Consider the following 22,874-nt stretch of genomic DNA (forward strand, 5'->3'; position numbering starts at 1 on the left):
CAGTAAGAATCCCACAAGGGTTTCTTTATAATGTACTGTATAAAATTCATATGAAAAGCTGAATAGCATAAAAGATTGCTTGCATGGATAACTGCGATGTTTTTCCTGTGTAAATGTTCCACAGAGTATCAGTTCTTGAAGATGCTGATATAAGGAGTTGTCTCAGTACCCAAAGAGCTGGTATGGTATTGTTGGTGAAGCTTGATGAAATCATCAGCAAAATTCCTCTGAGAGTGCCTCTAGTTACACAGGCTGTTTCCCTTTGTTTGCCTGGCTTTAAGTGAGCCCAAGGAGCATCGTGGCCATCTGGGGTGAGCTGCAGGAGCAGCCCGGGCACCCCTGAGGCTGCTGGCTCAGCACAGCTCCTACCTTCCAGAGAATCCCTTCTGCAGGCTCTAGAGCAGGGCTGGAAGCTCTCTAGGTGTTGGTTATCAAAGGCTGCTGCTGGTACAAAAACCAGTTTACCCCAAACATAGGTCCAGAGACCCCTCTAACACCCTGCCTGAGTTGAACATGGAAAGAAAAGACATTTCTTTTAATTTCTTTCCCATATTCCAGGTGCAGCCTGTTCCTTTCTGGTAGCAGCCTTTGAAATCTGAAGAATTGGTTCTTTTACCCCTCAGGAAGGACAGAAATGGGCTTCTTTGAGGACTCTAGTTGTATTAAATATCAAGAAAGGAAGATGACTTCAGTGACAATGTTGGGAGGAAATTGGTAAAAGAGGAAGTGGGAACCTGGAAAGTGAACCATAAACTGCTCAAGCCTGAGTCAGCTTGCAGGTCTTGCTGGCCACACTTTCTAGATCCAGGCAAAGTAAGGCCAGATCTTAGGAGCAGAGCTGATAGGTAGCTGTGGCACCTTCAAATTTTTTTACTTGGAGGAAAGATAAATGTTGGAGGCTGCAAAAGCCGTGGGCACTGTGGACACAGGGAGCTGTGGCAGGCTGCCGTGTTATTTATTTTCCTTTCCAAGGATCATAGGCTTTCCTTCCACCCCCAGGCCTTCCTTCTCAGTTTCTAATGGTATAACTGGCTGCTGTCAGGGAGCAGCCAAGGCTGCATTCTTCTTTTTCCCTCCCAGGAACAAGGGCTTCATACGGTGTGCTTGTGACCTTCTGTTGTGATGCCCAGACCTGTGGTGAAATGGGGAGGCAGATGGGTAGGTGGCAGAAAATTTCAAACAGCAGCAGTGTGAAGGGGTGGATCTGATTTCTGGCATTTGGGCTAAAAGAATTGTTTCAGGAGAGGCAGGAGAAGATGTGGTCTTGTGGTGCTGGAAATGTTTCTTTCTTCTCCGATTTATTTGGTTTTTTGTTCTCATAATGGATCTCCATCTAATTTGTTTCATAGAGCTGATGGTTTTATTGAGGTACCAGTTAAATCTGTATAAAAAATTACCATGTGAGAGTCAACTCAGTAAGAATCTCTTATGGACAGAAATTGGGTTTCGTGGTCTATGAAGAAAGAATAGATTTGACATGGGTTTACTGTCTGGAGACAGCAATTGCAAAAATTGTAGGGAGGTTCTGTATTCAACTAAGACTTTAACTTCTCTCTGCCAATTGTTAATACAAAGTAGAGCCATTTACTGAATTTTTGTCTATGCCAGTTTTCATTGATTGCTTTTTTAACAATTGAAATTAAAATTCTTTAAATATGAGGCTTTTCAGCTTTTACTAAAGCAGATGTTGTAACTTAAGCTCTTTCTCCTGAGAAGCACTGTGTAGGATTATTGACTGAAAAGGAAAATGTTTTATTTTTTAAAAAGCATGAAGGACCTGGAGATTGGTGTGACTCATTAAATGAGTCCCCTGTTAAACCCATCTCAGATTACGTAGGGTTCAATGCAATTCTCTATTGTTACAACTGAGAGTTATATCAAGCCTTTAAATAGGAGGAAAGCATCTTAATTATCCATTAAGGGTAATAAAGGAAGTTGGTTATGACACCATTAAAACAACTGTGATGAAAAATCTGTTTCAGTATTTTGTGCTTAAGAAGAACATGGGATTTGAATGTCGTCTATACTGCAGCTAGCTCAGTGCTGTGTTATTATGATAATCATGATTTTTTTTTATTGCCTTGCATTGTCCACTTAAGTGTGAACTAGAGTGTTACGTGACAATGACACAAAAGACATGGAGAACTGTGATCTGCTGTCTACAGATTACAAAAGAGATCCATCCATCCATCCATCCATCCATCCATCCATCCATCCATCCATCCATCCATCCATCCATCCATATGAATCTGTAGCTGTATTTAAAATAAATATTGTTTTATTTGAAAAAAGCCTTATTCAGTCATTTGATGGTGTTCTCTGTTTTATATGAGAACATTTTTTCTTCTTAATCCTTTTGATTATGATGGTTACAAGTGCCTGTATTTAAAATATTAAACTTCAATTAAAACTTTATTGTTTTGAAGCTTCTTTGCTTGTTTCAGTAGTTACAGGGAAAAAATACTAAAGAAAAAGGAACTGCTGATAGTAGAGGCACATGCTCATGGCTTTTGAGTATAGGCCTCCAGGTAGATCCTGTAGTACTCTCTCTTTGCTTTCTTGGTCTGATAATGATTTTTTTCATATTTCCTCATTTAAGAGAACATACTGTATTATATAGTGAGAAAATTATGGCAAGTTTTAAAATTATTTTAATGTCATTAGTGTGTTAATAGTTATGCATATTTATTTTACACAGGAAATAATCAGCTGTGTAGATAATAAAGGTTATCTGGGAAAGGTGTGGATTAAAGAAGAAAAAATCATCATCAGTCAGAACAAAAATATTGATATGCAAAGAAAAAGATTAATGCGAACAGAACTGGCAGTTTATTAAGAGAAATGTGCCTTTAACATGGTCTGAAATAATTCTATAATTGAGATTGCATTTTAAAGAAATGATGGCTCTGTAATTTATAACATCATTTGTTTTGTCCCAGTCAGTTTAAAACCTTACTTTCCTGAAGCACATTCACTTTTTATCTAGGTAATTCTTAATAATTTATGCATGAATTTTTTCATTCCTTCTGAAAGACGCAGTACTGGTTGTATTAATATATTCATAGATGCATAATTCGTCCTGATATAAATTAAAATCATGCTTGCAGGGCTACCTGCATTAAGATGAGAGTTTCCCCCTGCATCAGTTGTCCTTGATGATAGCCAGAAGTGATCAGGCAGTGCTTGTCTTAGCAATACTTAACACTTCTCCAGCAACTTCCATTTCCAAAAATGATACAAATAAATGATAATTCCAAGTAGTTACCCTCATGTATATTACAAATAACCATACTTGCCTGACCTTTTTGTCTTATAATTTGAAAGATGCAAAGTTAAACAACTTAAAAGTGGGAGAATCCAGGAATCATCAGCTTTATGTCTGGGTGATGTGGGAACATTAACAGGTTTGCATGGGGAGAAAATGGTGCTGAGTAACTTTGAATTTACGTGGTTGGGAGAATGGCAGGTTAGAGCTTCACCTCGTTAAAGGTCCTCAAGCTCTTCTCTAAGGTTGGTTGTACCACCTTTGGCTTTTCTGGCTCATAATATGTCAAATTGTACAGCAATTTTTTGTGTGGTCATTGGAAATAAGGTAGGAGGAGATTTTCAGATGTAATCTCTTTTATTCCTACCCACAGCAATGAATATATTCATATCCTTCTTCTTGGAGCAATTTTTAAGTCACTTGAGCATCAAATTTACTTGCTTTTTTGACCACATTTGCTTTTAAGCTTATGTCATTGTAATGTTTTTAAGTTATTTCTGGATGCCTCCAGCAGGCTGGAAATTTGGTTCAGCTCTGACCTGTCTGTAGACCTTAGGAAAAAACTAAATAAGTAAAAAAAGAAGGTGGTGGGAGAGATAAGGAAAAAGGCAGCAGATCACTGAAATGTACTTTATAAACACAAATATCTAATGTTAGCCTCTTGAAATTTTGGCAATCCTTTGCCCCTTCTGTCTTACAGTGCTCAGGATTACCACCAGTTTTGCTACAGGTTGTAGGCTGTGATACTAAATGAGACATGCTTGCACGTGCTAACAATTGGTTCACATGTGCAAACTTGATAGAGTAAATGGCTAAAATAAGGCATGGAGTGCTTCAATAACAGTATGACAGTAGTATTTTGTCAGTGGTCAAAGTACTAATAAGGATCCTTTGCTTGCAATCTACAAGAAATTTTTATTGAGCTCTGCATTCAAAGTACATCCATTGTCCCCAAGTTGAATAGATAAAAGAATGGCTTGGTTTCAGTACAAACGGATTTTCACTTGTTTTATTGGTTGCAATACAGGGTTTTGCAGTTCTACTGACTTGGTAGGCTTTCATCTGTACATAAAGAACTAGACTGGGTTGTATAGCTCCAGCTTTGCCATTCTGGCAGTGGCATTTTAGTGTTCATTATCACTTTAGAGAAAAAATGCTGCATTAGGAGCAGTTGGGTTTTAACTACGTATTTCCAGAATTGTACTGTTAAGGAATAGCCTTAATGCCCTTCTAATGTAATTTTTTTTTTAAATAAAATTGTCTTCTTTCATTTCTTCTTTTTCTTTGACAAATTGTATTAGGAACTGAATAGATGGCTCTGCAGGAATATGGATGCCTTATTACTGATGCAAAGTCAAATAATTTAGACCTAAACATATTGGAATGTCTCTCACATAAAAGTTTTCTTATAAGATTTGTGATTCAGATAATTTAAGATGACATATACTTTAAATGAGTTTTGATGAGCAATTCAATTGAACAGGTGAGTCTGAGACTCAAAAGATTTCTGTTGTTAGATGTTGCTTTATAATATTGCTTCACTGATGCAACAATGCTTATACAGATTTTCTTAATGGCTTAACTCTTGGAAGCAAAGTGGAAACAATTTTGAAAATTAGTGAAATCTTCAAGTTATTTTGCAGTTATTTTGTTCTTTGCATTTAAAGAATATATAATTTAATTTAATAATTGAGATTTTTTTTTTTCTGTTTTGTTAGTTTTGCACCAATGTCTGTTTTGAGATCATTTTTTTCTGACATAAGCCTGTGTAGTCAGGTGTGGCTTTAGAATCTGTGGGTATTACCTAGTGTGTGAATGTATGTTCCAATGTGATAACTCATGCAAAATGTACTGGAGTTCTTTGGTAGAACTCCAAGACCATGTTTTACCCACCAAGGGAATATGTAAGTTGTGAGATATCACATTGTAGCAATGACAAAAGTTAGCTAAATATTTGTGTTATCTATAAATAGTCTGGTACAGGAAGCCTGGATTAAACTCCAGGAGCTCTGGAGAGCAGTTTGTGCCAGGCAGGGCAGCTGTGGTTCGTGAGCTGAGGGTGGATGAGGCATCAAAGGCAACTGCATTCTGCAGCTTCAGGTGTGTGCTCAGGTGACACCTTGGCTGGAACAGGAGGGACACCAAACCCACTTGCACTGGTGGGGATCTGGTCGATACAAGCCATGGAATTGTGTCATTTATGCATAAGTCAGACCTTGTGTTGTAAGAGTTGGTGGTTTCAGCACCCGTGGGGTGACAGATTTTCAAATCACAGATTCCGCTCCTGCAGGGTGATGTCAAATGGCAGCGTTGTTTGATTTATAAACAAAATGCTTGTTAGATCTATTTTTCCAAAATATTGTCTATTAGTATTGTCTGTTAATATTGTTCAAATACTTGCTTTTCCATGTAGCCTTGTTCTTGTTGAACTACTTATCCTAGACAAGTTCAAGTAAATTTGTAGCTACTTGATTAGATTTTTAATAGCTGACCATAACTAGAGATAGGCTCTTCATCAAAGTTGTCCAGATATTTTGCAGATAGGACAAAAGTGATTACACTGGAATAAATCACTCCATAGAGTAACATCCCAGTAGCCATACTATCATTGTTGCCTTTTGTCCAGCACTGCATGGATTCACTTCAGTGAGTTGTGGACCCCTTCAATAGGTGGAGAAGGCAGTACATGGCATCACCTTTTCACTGCCAGTCTTGTATGGTCAGTTAAGAAACAAAATTACCTGAAGATAAACAACTGGGATTAGATGCTCAAACAAAACTGTCAGTGAAACTTAGCTTTTGGTTTTCTGTGTGGATGACTGTGAATCACTACAGTAGCACCAAATTGTGCTTATTAAACAGTTCTGCAGCTGTCAGGTTTAATACAACATGAACCTAGAAGGGCTTTAATGATACTGATGCCCTGTATACAATTGAGTTGCATCTGGTATGTGTTCAGTGCTCTTTGCACCTGGGTAGAGGGGGAGGCAGTTTGTCTACATGATGATTTTCTAAAAAAGATGAGTCTTGGAGAGCAAACATATTTATTTTTTAACTGCTATGTTGTACTTAACCTGTTTCATGCTATATGTCAATTGTCTATCAAATGATGTTATCCAGGTACCAGTTGAAAAGGGTTGGTTCATTTTTTACTTGAATGACAGATGGAGTCATCCAGAAATGACTCTTGCTGTCCCACTTTTAGTTGTAAAGGTAGAGATCACAGTAAATTGTTAGCTTCAAACACAAGAGCCTGCAGTAGGTTGTTAGTGTTTGTGAATTATTGGTGGACTATTATACTTCACTAAATGGGACATCCATAGCTCTGTTTGTCTCTATACAACTCTGTTCTCCTGAATACCTTTTTTTTTTTGTCTTTTCTGGGTTCTTTTCATTTATTAGGGGGAAATCCTAATGGTGATGAAACATTTATACCTCAAAACTGTGTGAAAGTGGTTACCTTTCTTGTCTTTGGCAAGGTCATTAGTCATGTCTTAAAATTTCATGTGTAAATTATTATTATTACACAAATAATTGTCCAGTATTGATTAGGTTCATTCATTCATTACTGTTTCCCCATTTTCTCTCTTTTCTGAAAGAATATTAAAATATCCTGAGATGCATTAGCTCTCATTTTCAGTGAAGAATTATTTTCTGCCTGTTTGTCCTTTCTAGAACTTCCTCCTTGCACTCTACAGATCTTTCCAATTTAAAACCATCTGTTCAGCAATTGTTAACTCTTTGCTTCAGACCTAATAACTTCACTGTGAAATGAGTAATTCTGACATTTTCACTTACAGCCTTATTAGCACAGTGGTGTGTTCCTGCTGGGGCATTTATAGGAGTAGAGGACATAATCTTCTCATAGACTGTTTTATGAAACAACAAATTGTTAAATAAAAGTCCGGAATCCGGAAAGGATTTAAATCAATCACCTGTTGAGGCTATTGTGGGCATGTATACCATGTTCATAAGGAATCCAGGTCTTTTCTGTAATGCAGAAGTTATCTTTGATGTGAAATTGCTTACTGTCCTTGAGTACTGCTTGCTTTTACATCTATGTGAATGTTTATAATGTTGATCCAGTTTCTTTTTTTTTTTTATTTTTTTCCCTGCCTACACTGTTACTTTTCTTCCTCAGACTGGTAGAGGCACTTTGAACATACTCATGCTGACCCAGAATGCCATGGGGGTAAATGCATTTTCCTGGTGCCAAAGTGAAGTGTATATTTCTTTTGTATTTCTGTACCACTTTTTGTACAGTACCCAGTTTTTAGTGTGTTTTTTTTCCTGCTTATAGACAAGGAATAAATTTTTCAGTCACAGTACACATTCAAAATCAGTGTACCTTTTTTCAAAACATGTCAGAAATTACAGTAATTTCACGAATACAAGCCGCAGCAATTTGACAAAAATTTTGGTGCAAACCCGGAAGTGCGGCTAATAGTCGGGGGTGGCTAATATGTGAATAATTTTCTGACATTTACAACCCCAGACGTCCCAGCCAGAGTGCTGAGCCAAGCACCTGCCAGTAAAAGCCGGCATTTCGCAATTGTTACAGTGTTACTGTGTTGCCCTGGCTCCCTGCAGGCAGCACGGGGGGCGGGGAGAGAGGCGGGAGAGCTCTCTTCCCTCCTCTGCCGCAGCCCAGGGGAGGGGGGGGGGGGGGGGGGAGGGGGCGCGCCGCCATTGCCGCGGCCCGGGGAGGGGGGGGGGGGGGGGGGCGCCGCCATTGCCGCGGCTCCGGGAGCCGACGGGGGCCCTGCGCAGCCATTGCCGCGGCCCGGGGAGGGGGGGGAAGTGCGCGCCGCCATTGCCGCGTCTCGGGGAGCGGGGGGGAAGTGCGCACCGCCATTGCCGCGGCCTGGGGAGCCGACGGGAGCCCCGCGCAACCATTGCCGCGGCTCGGGGAGGAGGCGGGGTGCTTTGTCCGCGCCCGCCGCCGGCGCCACGGGCACGGGAAAGCTCCGTCCCCGCCTGCCGCCGCTGCCGTAGGAGCGGGGGAAGCTTCGTCCCTTCCTGCCACCGCGGGGCAGCGCCGACCCGGGGTGACCGAGCCCAGTGGCAGCGGCGGCCGGCCCCGAGCGGCAGTGCCGGGCTGGGCCACCTGGCCCCGTCAGCGGCCCCTAGCGGGCCGAGCCTGCACAGCCTTAGCTCAGCCAGTAAACCCCGCCCTCCCGCGGTTCTGTTACTAATTGCATGCGGGTCCTCGCTGTGAATGACAGAGCGGCTTATATTCGGGTGCGGCTTATTTATGGACAAAAACCGAAATATTTGCCAACACCCAGAGATGCGGCTTATACTCAGTGCGGCTTGTATTCGTGAATTTACTGTATTTACAAGAATTTTAAAGCAAATAAATAAACAGCTTTATAGCTATGATAGCTTTTTAAAAAATTAAGCAGAGTGATCTTCTAATATACAACCAAGAGCTGAGCTCTTTCTTGTATCCCTTTTTTCTATTCCCTATGATCCTTTGGGAGGCACAGGGGGCAGAGGAGAGAGGTTATAATAAAAAAAGATGATGCTAGATTTGTTGGCAAGGGGCAAACACTTTTCATTAAGTGCTGGAGTGCTTTCTGGTAGCAGGGAAAGTATTTCTGTGTCTCCCCATTCTGTAACTTGTGTTTGTCAACTGACAGTTGAGTCCTATTCACAGACTAGAATAATTACCCTCTGTGTTACTGTAAGTGATTGTCTGAAGACATACACGAGATAAGACTTGAGGGGAAAAACAATCTTTTATTACAACAGCTGATAACAGCTGGAAAAACCAGACAGGCTGAGAGGCACACATGCCTTTTGTCTTACTTACTTCTCTCTGTCTCTTGAAAACTGACTCCTGTACTCCAGTTTGGAAGACTAGTCATTGCTCAAGTGCATTTTGGGAATACTAATTTGAGATCCTAATTAGTCTCTCTCTGATCGTGAATAACTTTTATAAATGAACAACACTATCATAAGTTAATGGCTATATTAGAACCAGGACATAGGATATTGTAGGTAATTTATCTTGTTTGAGAGGAATTTAACTCAAATGCTCTGGTAAAGCTTCATATTGGAGACAGATGCATTCAGATAAACAGTAGAGGGACCTAAAGGCTGCAGGACGCTTTTGGTTGCCAAGAACTGGCTTCTGGGTTAGAGTGCTGACTGCTTCATTGAAGCAGTGTCAGTGTCTCCACCCATTTTACTTTTTTAGTCTTTGTTGCCATTCACTGAAGAAATGCGGAAAACAAGTAACTGAGTAAATAGGTTAAGTTGACAGTTCATGATCTACAACAGAATACATTAGCAACATTTTAATATTATTACTGACTCATAGTTATGGTTCAGTAAGCCATTTACCTCAAACAAAATAATTGTTAAATAAACAAAACAGGAAGTTAAAAAGGAAGGACATAAAGAATCTGAATCAAGGAAAAGCAACAACAAAACCACCTTATTTTTAGTATGCTTGCTAGAGCCTTTTAAAATATATCTAAATCAAAATAATAAACTGCTTAACACATTTAAGCTATAATAGAAAGGGAAACCATGCACATCCTTGGTAAACCTTTGTTTTTGCAGATGTGAGTGATCTTCTCATTTGCAGAATCATATCTGCTGTGAAACAAAGGCTTCCTGATTGTCATATGAAGTTGACTAGGAAGCTATCCTGCAGCTAGAGAGGTATCAAATATTAATATTTGTGCTCATGTAACCAAGGGTGTGTGCATTGGATAGGTCTCGTGTCTGGATGTAGCTACAGTCTCTTGTAAAAGCTAAAATAAGCTAAATACTAAAAATTACAGTGATAAATCAGTGCAATATGTTTTGTCAATAACTGATACTAGGTAAAATCAGATACATCCTCTGAGATGCAGCCAGATGAAACACAGACAATTGTGTTTACCAAGCAAAAAAATTTCTTCTTAAAAAAAAAAAAAAAAGAATCTTTTTTAACATTCAGCATAGGAGGCAGCAGGGGATTTTCTGTTAAAGACATAAACATACATAGACATAGATCATTCACTCTGTATTTTAAATAGTGGGCTTCCCAGAGTACCCTGAGCTGCTATTTAATGAATGAGTTAAAATTAAGTTGTGGTTTGTGCCATGGAGGAGCTAGATGATGTTGTGCAAACCTTGCAATATCTAATGCGTCAGAACAATTTCTTCTTTCATTTTGGGTAAATAATGGTCATAGAAGTCAGTGCCTGGAGAACATTAAACAGTGTCTGTCCTTTCCAGAATTACACACAAGTTCCCCAGTGGGTCTGACACAACCTTAATTTTAATAACTGGGCGTTATCCTTGGATTCCTTCTCTCAAAATAAGGCTGCAACAGCAGGACATGTGTTGACCTTTTATCTTTCATAGGACACAGGAATCAGAGAGGAGGTCACTGCTTGTCAGGAGGTCCTTCCTCCGCCTTCCCAGGCTGAAGGAGTGCTCAGGCAGCAATATGCAAATATTGTGTACTCACCTGGTGATCTGCCACTTACCTTGTGGCTTTAATGCACATGGGCCATTAAGGTTTGAAGTTTTGATGATCCCTTATAAGCTCTGCTTTTTTAAAATGAGATTGTCATTCTTCCTGTAGTGTAACCATGGAAACAGACAGGGAACTCTTAAAGAAAGTGATCTAACATGCTGTGCTAATTAATCCTACCCTTCAGTTTCCTTTCTGTTGAAGGATGTGCTTAAATAAATTTTGCATGAGTAAGCATATTTGGATGTGCAAAGGGGTATAAAATATGTAGGAAGTTTTCTTGCAGAAGGATATCTGAAAAACCCCTGGTAACTGTCATCTATTTGCATCTGGACCATCAAAACAAGAAATGTAGTATCTTGGTGTTTCACATATATATTTTGATAGCATTCTTTTTGGATTGTAAATAGATCTGAAAGATGAGAGTATTTTTTTTCATATCTCATGTGCAATGAGACACATTTGCATTAATTTTGAGTGAAAACATTCATTATTGCTAAATGCATTCTTTATGCAGAGCAGAGAATTATTCAGAAAAAGCAAAGTTTGCTCCCTCCCTGCTAGCAAGCAGCTCCTCTGAGGCATTAGGCTGATTCAGGTCCTGTCAGTCCTCCACAAGGGGAGTGAGTGACTGACTGTGGCAAATTTTCCCCTTCCACATTTTAGCTTTTGTAAGTATTTCCCTTGGTTGTTCACTCCTGCTTTCAATTTTTCCAGAGCAGTGTATGTGGCCAACTAGGAAACCAATTGGCCACCACTTAAAACATGTGACCTGTACTCATAAGCTTTTTGTTATGGTTTAACTCAAACTAGAACGCCTCTTAACCTGGTGGTGTTGTCTGATACCAATGTATGGCCTCAACTTGCTTTTACAAATTAAGATTTTGTTTTAATGTTTCTCAATTCCATTAATGATTCTCTTATAACTGAGAAACCAGGTGCAGCAGCCGACCTCAAATGAAACTTTCATAGTGTTTTGGGAGTGAAGAATGGATTAAAGAAAAGCATTTAGTTGTCCAACAGGCTGGGACTAGTCCAAAAGGGCCATTCTTTGAAAATAAGATGGATTTTCATTAACCTGGAATGATTAGAGCTGGAGGAGATCTAGAACCAGTATATTGAGGAATCAGCATGGGTGGCATTCCCAGCAGAAGGGGAGGACTGGTTCTAGATTGAACAGTCACAGGACAGGAGGAAAGGTGTGCTTGGGCTGACTACAACACCTGCAAAACTCCATCCTTGTCAGTAAAGTGGCAGAAGCCAGCTGGCAAGCATGGTTATGGTGTTATTATTTGCAACATGATTTCTGGTATGGCAAGTTGGGTACTCATTTCTCTCTGCACGGGAGATTTCCGGAATGTGTAGATCAATGTGTTGTGAAAATTTGAATTTGTCTGTCATCCCACAAGTTTTTTGACAGTTTTCCCCAAAATGCATCATGTGACCTCTTCAAGAAACATTTCCTCTGCTTGGTTATGCCTCTTCTCCTGTGAAAGCTTGGTAGCAGTTTAGAATTTGCAAACAAATTCAGTCTTCCTCAGACAAGACTAACAGGGACAGCTCAAGCAAAAAGAATGGAATCATTCACCATCCAGATTTCTCAAATCCTTTTATAATTTTTATATTGCTTAAAAGTAGTAAGTCCATATCCACAAATTCAGGGAATACTGTTTCAGTTTAGTCACAAGGAATATAGATGCACAGAAAGTCAGGCTTGTTGATGGTTCTGTGTGCCAGGAGTAAGAACTGGTCACCAAGTTGAGCTGTTGGTGATTTCTGGCTTCCTAGAAGCAAAAACCTTAATCTGCAGGCAGAAACACTATGGAACACATGATGTGGCCTCTCCTCTGGCCTCTTGGGCTGCACCTGGCCAACTCTGGGTTGTCTTTGTAAGCCAAATTGTTCATCAAGCTGATGGACACGTACACAAACCTTAAAAAAACAGAGGTCCTCAAACTTAAAAAATAGGTATTCATGTTTCAAATGTAATTTTAAAAAGAAGAGATAATGGCATACAATTCAAATTATTCCCCTACACTGGTCTAATTGCTATAATCAGCTGATAATGCTATCTACTGGCAAGATTGGCTATCATTGCTATGGAATATATTCACTAACAGTAAATGCTCATAGATAGTTTTTCTAGTGTATTAAGAAGAAGGGGGCAAAGTTCTCTTTTCTGGACTCTTTCAGCAATTTTCATGTTGCTTATTTCTTTCTGAGTGTATGACTTTGCTCCTTTGTTTCTGTAAGGTGTAAAACATGACCTTCTGTTATAGTAATTCCATTTGTGTTCTGAAAGGAAAACCAGTAGCTCAGGAAGGCACAAAATCCACCCAGTACTGCTTTCTCCTGATTTCCATTACTTGTGCATGTCCAGTGTTCGCAACAAGGATGTGGATGTTCTCAATGCAGTAGCTAGGATCAGATAATTTGGAAAAAATATTTGCAGGCCCATGCTAGGAAGAGTCACCTTATCCCTGAAGATCTTTTTCCATTTGCTGAAAGGGAGAGTCCTCTGTAGGAGAAACATGCTTGCAAACTTCTCAGCTAAGTGTATGATGATCTCTCTTTTACATAGATGGTGTAGTAATGTGAATTATTTTAAATGACTGACAAGCTTAAAAGACAATTATTGTAAATATTATATCTTTAGTAGGCCAGAAATTTTACTGAAATGATTTCTGAAATTGGACCACTGCCAACACACAATTCTTGAGAGAGAGGAATTTTTCACATATCATTTTCTGCTGTACTGCTGCAATATTAATATTTATTTGAATGGAAATGTGTAAATGTGTCTACAGTTTTCAAATGTAAACTTGCATAAGCAGGCTGGGCTTTGCAGTGTAAGCTGCTGAAGGTTTCCTAGGCTTCCCTAAGAAACCAAATCTCATCTGTGGCATCATTTGTCTGGGAGTTTCCTTTTCATTTTCTTCTTCTAAATAGGACTGAAATTGAAGACTTTTCATGCCTCAGGATGAGCAGTTAATGGCAATTAAAATCTTCATTTATTTGTCTTTTATTTAGGTATACTACAGTATATCTTTGCATCTCTCCTGGGCCTGTGGTTGTCATTATGAAAAGCATATTTTATTATCCCTTCATAATATTCACAGCTCTGTTTAGCCAGGTACTTAATGATAAATGCTGCCATTAAGTAAAATACTACAGTTCTAGAAGAAAAATACTCTTGCAACCTACCTTTCATATTATGTGATAAATGCTCACATATCCCATTAGATTGTAACTGTACAGCAAACTATTTCTTTGCTTTGTTTACATTAATTTATTTGTATTTACCCCACAGGTCTTGCAAGAGCTAAATCAGTTCCTAGTCATACATATTCCAATGAAGTGGTAACCCTATGGTACAGGCCTCCAGATGTCCTTCTGGGATCAACAGAATATTCCACCTGCCTTGACATGTGGTAAGTAAAGACTCTGTGTAGATGCTTTAGCTCTTGATTTCTTAGACGTGTAAACCAAATATGTAGTGAGTGGTACAGGTTAAAAAATGTGTGTGTAGTGTTATGTGTGGTTCATGCAGTCTCTCCCTAAGGGAATCCCTGCCTGCCACCCCACTGGCTGGCAGCTGCCACCAGCTGCTGACACAGCCCCCATTGGTGCCTTGCAAGACACTGTAGTCTGGCTTTTGTAGTCTTAGTGTGGTACTTTCATATGATATGACATTTCTTTTGCAAAACACAGACTTTCACCATGCCTACTTGTAGCAAGGTAAAAACCAGAATTCTCTGTCGGGAGCTTAAAACCTCAGTTCTTAACCTACTGTATTTGGCAGCAGTAAATATTGCTGAATACTTTTCTTTCAAACCTACAGATGTTATTTAGACTTGCAGGTTTAGAAGAGTAGTTTGATTTGTCCGATATATCTCACCTTGCTCATTTTTGATGACATCCTTTAGTCCTGTGTTGAACAAGGAACAAGGAAGGTATTTGGTTTTTTGACTGTTAAAAACCAAGCTGGAGGTTCTTTGCTTATTCTGTAGGTTTTGAGGTGACAGGATCTCTGTAATCTGTACAAATTCTGAAATACAGAATATAAATCCTCTTCCTTACAGAGAAAGGAAGATGTTGTGGAATATGTTTGGGGTTTTTTTTTGGTTGGTTGGTTGCTTTGGTTTTAGTTTTTTTAATGCATGTTTGACTTTTTAAACCTTTACAACTCATTTATTTGAGAAAAAATTGTACTGAGAAATTTTCAGAAAAACACAGTAATTTTTTTGCAGTTCACTGAAATATCTCTCTTTAATACAGGCAAACCAAAGTTAGAATTATGATTACATTAAAATTTAGAGGTAATTGTAAGATAAGGTTAAAAGCACCTTATGTTTTCGTGTGTGAATAATATTTTTAAGGTAATCTTGCAGTGTAATATTGAAACTGAAGACCTGGCAGGAAATTTTTTTTGCTGGAGAAGGGAACTAAACATGAGGTTGTATTTAGTCCTTTAGCTGAAATCAGAGATTATGGGATGAAAACGGGTTTTCCTGAAAATCTTGACTCCTGACTTAGAAATCACAGGATTGTTTAATGTGAAGGGCTTACAGGGTATAAACACGAGAATATCTAGTACTGAAGTGAGTGGTTAGTACCACTGGGGCCTGGCTGCTGCAGTTCTTTGAGCTCTAAGAGAAGGTGAACCAAATGGTAAGAAAGGGACAGTGGGAAAACTCCAAATGTGAACACTGTGATATTACAAGTGTGCCAGACAGGCAAAGGCATCTTCTTTATGAATTGTCTGGTTTCCCTCAGACCATTCTCCACTTCACAGGTCTAAAATAATTTCCTTCTGCATCTCAGTTTCTCACCTATCCTAAAACTGTCCTGTTTTCCTAAACATCAGGTTCAACCTGGTATCTTCACAGGTTGCACACAATCTCTGCAGCCCATCTGTTTCTGATGTTTTACAATCACTTTTTTTCCAAGTAATACCTCAGACACCCTCAGCATGAAGCTCATCTTGCTTGGGGTGAGGCAGGACAACTGAGTCAGAGGATGGAAATAGCTGGGAGAGATAAACAGTCCTTTGTGCTCATCTTCTCATAGTTCCCTCTACACTTGTTCAGTTCTTGATCATATTCGTGTATGTCTGCACATACATGAGTCAGCTTGTAAATTACAGAGAATATACAGAAACAGCCAAAGAAAAATTTTAATGCTTCAATAGGGCAAACTACTAAAAAACACTTTAAAATGCTTTTTTTAAATTTAAAAGCAACATTGAAATTTATTTTTCTAACTTTTCCCAATTTAAAAAAGACTGCACTGTGAAATGCAACAAAGAATTTTAGTTTTTTAAATTATTTTATTATTATTTAAATTATTTTTTAATAGAAATTTTTTCCACAAATAAAAATTATTCTCCCCAAAGTTCAATAGCTTGTCAAAAATAGATATTTTAACATTTTCTCCCCAGTGATGATTTTAGTAAAAGAGCTATTAAAAGGTCCAATCAAAATATGTTGTGTTCCTGAAATAAAGATTAAGTCATATAGCTAATTAAAAGCATTTAAAAGTTACTATACCTGCAGAGTGAGCATGTCCTTCATAATCATATGTTTATATTCAAATTACATGGCAGTAGGGAAGATCAAGGAAGGACTTAAAATGCTACTTCAGCAGTCCAGGTCATTATTTTGTTTTCTGACAAAAATGGCATGAGTACTGGGGAAGAACACAATAGTTACATCTTCAATGACACCAATAAATGATGTTCTCCTGCACAGAGCATTTTGTAAAGGCCTAAAAAACACCCAGGTGCTCATGGGTCAGAGGTGGTGCATTCTGTTTCAAATGAAAAACAATGTCATATTTCTATTGTGCTCAATTTGTAGCCCTTACATTTTTTTTTTCTGCCCTGTACAAACTGAGCAACTATGAAGGGCTTAGGAAAAAGGGACCTGGCAATACGGTTTCTTTCACATGGCAGCAATTTGTGCAGGGGCCCAGCCTCTGCCACATCAGGAATCAGATGAGAGCAAAGTGTACTGTGTGTGACAGAAGAGCTTGAGGTTTTTACTTCTGTGCTTTGCTGGGCAGTCTGAGACAGCACGTGCAGTGTGATTGTGAGAGGTGAGGCTGCTGCTGAGGTCACTTGTGCTCACTTGGCACATCTGACTGAGCTCTGCTGCAGCTCGGGCAGCCTTGGGGCTGTGCTGGCTCAGTGGCTGCACAGAGCTGAGCCGTAATTACATTAAAGCCATTTAGTGGCTTCCCAGAGTGGGAGGAAGGGAGACATGGAGAAACCTGTCTACCATCAGATTCCAAGATAATTTGGTAATTTGTTATCAAAAGTGTGTTTGTAGCATTAGCATTTTTATGCAATTACTGCCATTATGTCCTTATGGCAGATAGTGTGTGCTCTCCTGTGTCATTATTGATGATCTACATGATGACAAAACTAGGCAGCCACTTCACTAAATATTTAAATAATGTTAAGGTAGAAAGCACAGCTGTTTCCTCTATTTGGAGAAAAGGAAAAAAAAAAAGTCAGAGGGCTTTTTCTATAGCCATGATAAATGACATTTCATGGTGGTTCCCCAGGAACAGAAAGTGAGGCTCCCACAGAGTAGAAGACCAGCTGCATGAAAAAAGAGTCCAAATATTAACCACTGGACAGGGGCTGGGAAGCAGGTGGCAGAGGCTGCAGGCTATTTTTACACTTCATTTGCTGGTGTAGAGAATTAGAATAGTAACTAAAAGCTAATGATCCACATGTAGGGTTACATTCTCCTGCATTCTTTTTTAAATAGCCCCTGGCAATAAAATAATATTAATGAAGATGTACATGCAATAGTGGTGTCAGGCTGGTGATGGAAATCACTGTGTCAGGCTTGGTGATTTACTGCTGACAGCGTTTGATACAGCAGCATTATGTGAATGTATTATACTACCCACAACTGCATCAAAGAGTTGTGATAACCTTTGATATAGCTTTTTTTTTTTTTTCCCCTCTTGATGAGGACTTACTAGTAGCTAGGAAAATGGTTTTGCATTGCCTCTGGTGTAACTTGTCCTAATCCTTGAATTTTACAGTCCTTTGAAAGTCAATGCAAGGAAAATAGGCTTCAACACATAAAGGGTTTATGGATTACTAAAACCCATATATAAGTAACACAGAAACATAGGGAAAAAAACCCTAAAATAACCTATTCTCTTTGTTCCTTACAGGAAGAGTATAATATTAGTAAATGAAGCAATTTAAACAGGCTGTTAAATCCATTTGATTCTGATAATGCGTGTGCTGCTGCTACATCTGGGTTGCTTACATCAAGAAGTCACTAGGGATATTTTATTTTGAAGTGCAGCTGGCTTTAAACTGTGTTTGCTCACAGATGGGAATTTTTTTGCAAATTCTGTTGTTTTGTTTTTTTTTAAAAAAACCACACTCTTAGTCACAGTACAGGTAAACTAAGCAGTTATAGGCCACGCTGTATTTTAAATTCACTTGTATTAACAGTGTCAGCTATGTTTAGTACTGGGGAACAAGTGAATTAAATCTAGGTAAAATGTTACAAAAATGCTTCTTAAATCACTCTTATTTAACTTTGTTACATTGGGTTTGTTATACATTATTTCAAATCTGAGCTTAATTTAGGGAAACCTGTTCATATGGATTATCTCTGTCCTATTCTTAGAAAAATAAATAGTATGTGGGAACACACCACTTTTCACATGTAGCCTGCTATGAGTGTGGATTTGAGTGCTCACTATAATTCTATGCATGCTTTCATGAACACCTGACCAATGAGGACCTGCAACCATAATTAAGTCATTAATTACATAAAAACGAATTTTGTCCTAGACACAAATGCACCAGATTATGGTTTTTACACCAGGGACACAAAGGCATCTTTATCCTGTTTCTCCTTTAAACGGTTTGCAGTGAGAGAAATGTGGGAGCAGTAGTCCCAGTATGCCCTGAAGAAATACTTCTTGGGGCCTGAGAGAGAAAACAGCATAGGGGAAATTAGCTCTTTTGCTCTTGACGCTCCTCAGGATTATGACTTCCACTCCAAAGAAATGCTAATGTGTAGGATTAGGGTATTAACGTCATACTGCAGTAACCATAAAGGTATTGTTAATTAAATTTCTCTTGCTGTCAGTGATTTCTTCAAAAGTTTTATCAGCTGAATTACCTTTTGATTGGAAAATTCTATAGGCTCAGATTCATAGAAATGCTGTGTGTGAGGAAGTGAAGAACTGTCTGGGTCTGTAGTTATGGGAAGGACATTTCATTTCCTATCTGAAAACTACTTTTATCCATTTGCAATATCAGATTTGCTGTTACTTTTTCATTGCTAGAAATATCTTTCATGTGTGTAAAGAAAGTACAGTAATTTCACGACTATAAGCTGCACTGAGTATAAGCCGCACTTCTGGGTTTCAGCAACTTTTTGTTTTTTTGTCCATATATAAGCCACACCTGATTATAAGCCGCACATTACAATGCAGAGTGTGATAAAAGGTATCTATTCTATCACCATCTGTTGAGGATGGGGGCAGTGACCCTTATCTCCGCGGGAGATATTCTGCTAATGGGCCATCCATTGAAACCAGGTGGGGCATTGTTCTTTATCTTTTCACACCCCATCCTTCCTCCAGAGAGTAATTTTCTGCTAATGGCCATTGAGTCCCACTGTGTGACTGATAAAATTACTGCATCCCATTGAAAGTTGCTCCAGCCAGGGGGAAGAACCCAACATTTCTTACCAACATAAAAACAGGTTTTGGGACACTAAGGCAGCCCCTTTCTCCACTGGACTCCAGAGGAAAATGGGATTTCTCCACATCACCACTGGACCTCTGGAGGGAAACTGCACCTTCTGCAGGAGCACTGCTCCAACTGAACCACATCTGTCACTGCTGGAGGATGCAGCCACCATTGAATGGGACTGCTACCAACACCCTGCCTGACGGAGTGTACTCTGACTTTGTCAGGGTTTGGAGTTTGTTTCTTTGTAGTACTGTATTTCTATTTTGATTTCCCTAGAAAAGAACTGTTATTCCTAATTTCCATATTTTTGCCTGAAAGCCCCTTGATTTCAAAATTATAATAATTTGGAGAGAGAGGGTTTACATTCTCCATTTCAAAGAGAAGTTCCTGCCTTTCTCAGCAGACACCTGTCCTCCAAACTAAAACAGCAACTTTTCGTTCTTTGTCCATATATAAGCCGCACCTGATTATAAGCCGCACTTCGGGTTCGGACCAAAATTTTAGTCAAAATGGTGCGGCTTATAATCGTGAAATTACTGTACATTATAAAAGTATCTGGATGCAGAAAAGAAAACCAGAAAGTGCATGTTCAACAGGAAATTGTCTCCTGGCAATATGGTGCTTAAGTAGTTGCTTTGAAGAGTATTTTTCTTGAGCTTACTTTGACTCTGCTTTTGCAGAACAACTGAGTCAAATATAACGAATTCCACAAGAAGGGATCATGTAGATTTTAATCCTTCACGAATATAGTATTCCTTAATACAGAAACTGAGTATTGCTACAAAGGAAAAAAAATATTCTGAAGCTTTTATTTCTAGGTGTTCAGTGACACATGACCACTCTATTCTCTTGTAATTACAATTACTTCAAGTCTGACTGTAAAGAAATATCTTGAGCTGTCATGCCCTCAGGTAAATTAGTTTTCATTCATTGAATATGCTTCCTGCACAAATTTTGTTGTTTTTTGTCATAATGAAAGGGAAATTTTGATTCACTCATTACTTCTTATGTGAGAACTGCTGTTTGCCTTATTGCCACTGTATTTTTATCAGACTGTATTGTTCATTAGATGCTATTTCTTATATATCAAAGAATAATGGTCATGAAATTCTAACCAACTTCAGCATTTGTGGATATTCTGGCAGTCTGCTGCAGTAGAAATAAATCAGATTTTTGTCAGCTAAGGAGAAAAAAGTCCCTTGCTTTACATTTCTTTTCCCCAAAATTTGTTTTCATCATGTTCATAATCAGGATGATAAAGGAATATGACCTGTTTTTCCTGACTAAATCAAACAAAATAAAAATGTCTTTGTCCTTACAACATGCATATTACTAGGATTCTATGGAAGATGTTCCAGTATTACATCTTGGTGACAAATCCATAAAAAATTAAAGCAGTGGGATTTTGAAGGGGTGTGCATGTAGGTTTTGTGGGGTTTTGTTTGTGTTTTTATTTGTTTGTCTGTTTGCTTTTTAATTCTGATATATTTGACATTACAAAGAGTGTGTAGTTTGGGAAGCTTGAATGAAACCTCTGTTGTTCCTTTGAATTTCAGAAATCTCACCAGGGGGATTGCTGAAAGGAATTACTTGGCTTTCATAAAATGCCTTCCCCTTCTGAAGCCAAGCCCTGAACACAGAAAACAGACTTAATGACCAGATAAAAATATTATGTGAAGACCCAGCATAGGTTTTCACTGCAAAAGGCCATGCTGAACATTATCACCTGCACTGAGCCTGCTACAAAGCAGATCTGTTCAAGGCAGAATATTCAACACTTTAAAACATATATAGTAAGAATATAGGGTTTGTGTATACTTGATTTAAGTATAAACTAAAACTTGTTTTGGAAACAGCTCCTCATTCTGGACTATATCTCTACTCTCTTTTATGGCTCCATCAAAAAAAGTCATAATATTAACTGATGGAACCTTCCCTTATAATATTTTCTATATTATGTCTTACCAAAGCTGTTCTACTTTTTTTGTTCGTTTTACAGTATTCAAGTACAGATATGCTGGCGCAATAAGGATCTTTGTTACACAGAGACAGGAATGTGAATCCCTAAACCAAACCAATAAAACCAATCCACCAATAACCAAGTCAACTTTAAGGGAATAACCTTTTGAATTATAAAAGCTGTGCAGAAAAAAATGCAACAAAAAAAAAAGATTCCTGAGGCATTCAACTTCATTTTTACAGGCTCATTTACTGCATCAATTCAAATGCAAGAGAAGCCATTCAGCTGTGCTAGTAACTCTTACTCTGTAGAAGGCTGTACAGTGACAGCCAGAGTCCCAGGAAATTAAGCAGGACAATAGAAGAGCAATATTAGATGGCATGGCTGTGTATGGTCTCATCAATATATCAATAGGTTTAGTCATGCTTTTTGTCATCAGAGAGTAAACCACCCATTTCAGCATTAAATGGCTGTCACTTTTACTTTGCAAGTTTATCCTGTGTCATTTCATTGGAAAGATCTCTGAACAGCATTGCAGCATTTTGTTTGTTTATCCAAACTCAGAATAAAGAGAGTAGGAGAATCTGAACTGAATACACTGAAAGTTGTTGAGGTAATATTCTTTTATCAAAAATTATTTATAAGTGCCTCCTGAAAATGTCATTGTATGCTGAACGTGCATAAATTTACCTAAATAACATACCCTTGGAGATGCATGCACCTCAAAGCCTCTATTTCATATTTTAAGAAGTAATCTTTGCATTATAGAAACTAGAGCTGGGAGTGATGTGTGAGATGATATTCTCTACTCCACTGTAAATGCAAGTCTGTTTCCTGAAGAATATTCTTAAGTATTTCAGCTTACCTAGTTTTACATGACTGTAACTGGGCTTCAAGTCCACTGGGAGGCTGGAGTGTAGCAAAATTAGTAATTGTATTTCCTTAACACTCACCCTAAAATTTCTCTTTCCTAAAGGCATGCTGCTATTTCTAGTTATACTGTTTTGAATCGACCTACCATTCTGGGAACTATTAAAATCCTAATCAGTTCTTCCCTGTCCTTCATTTTGCATAATTTTAAATACAGAGTCATCACATTCTCCCTTGTCCCTTGGGTTTTCTTGTAGCCAAGAATGACAATTTCCCTATTTTTTCCTCAAAACCCAGTTCTTCTGACATGAAAACAGTTTTTACTTTGTTCAGAAACATCTTTAAACTGTTTAAAAGTTTGTGAGGTCTACAAAACCAAGACAAAATTTCAAGACCTTGTAGAGGCTTTATTTCTTTTCTCATTTGCAGTGTGTGCACTTAGAGTTTGCAATGCAGGGGTATTGCAATGCAGGGATTCCTATTACAGTCTCAAGTTTCTACTTACTGTGATCCTAAAATTCACCAATAGCACTATGACATCCAAAATACTGTCCATCCATCTTCA

General features: G+C 38.5%; 1 protein-coding gene across 5 annotated transcripts in view; it reads left to right on the top strand.

The window, feature by feature from the left end:
• Positions 1-22,874, top strand: part of CDK14 (cyclin dependent kinase 14) — a 514,904-nt gene that overhangs the window by 174,595 nt on the left and 317,435 nt on the right. For all 5 annotated transcript variants that reach the window (XM_033083308.2, XM_033083300.2, XM_033083326.2 and 2 more), the window contains one exon: positions 14,050-14,170. In XM_033083308.2, coding sequence (XP_032939199.1) covers positions 14,050-14,170 — 121 coding nt within the window. The remainder of the gene's footprint in view (positions 1-14,049; positions 14,171-22,874) is intronic.

This window comes from Catharus ustulatus, chromosome 1 (assembly GCF_009819885.2).
Source record: "Catharus ustulatus isolate bCatUst1 chromosome 1, bCatUst1.pri.v2, whole genome shotgun sequence".
Lineage (NCBI taxonomy): Eukaryota > Metazoa > Chordata > Aves > Passeriformes > Turdidae > Catharus > Catharus ustulatus.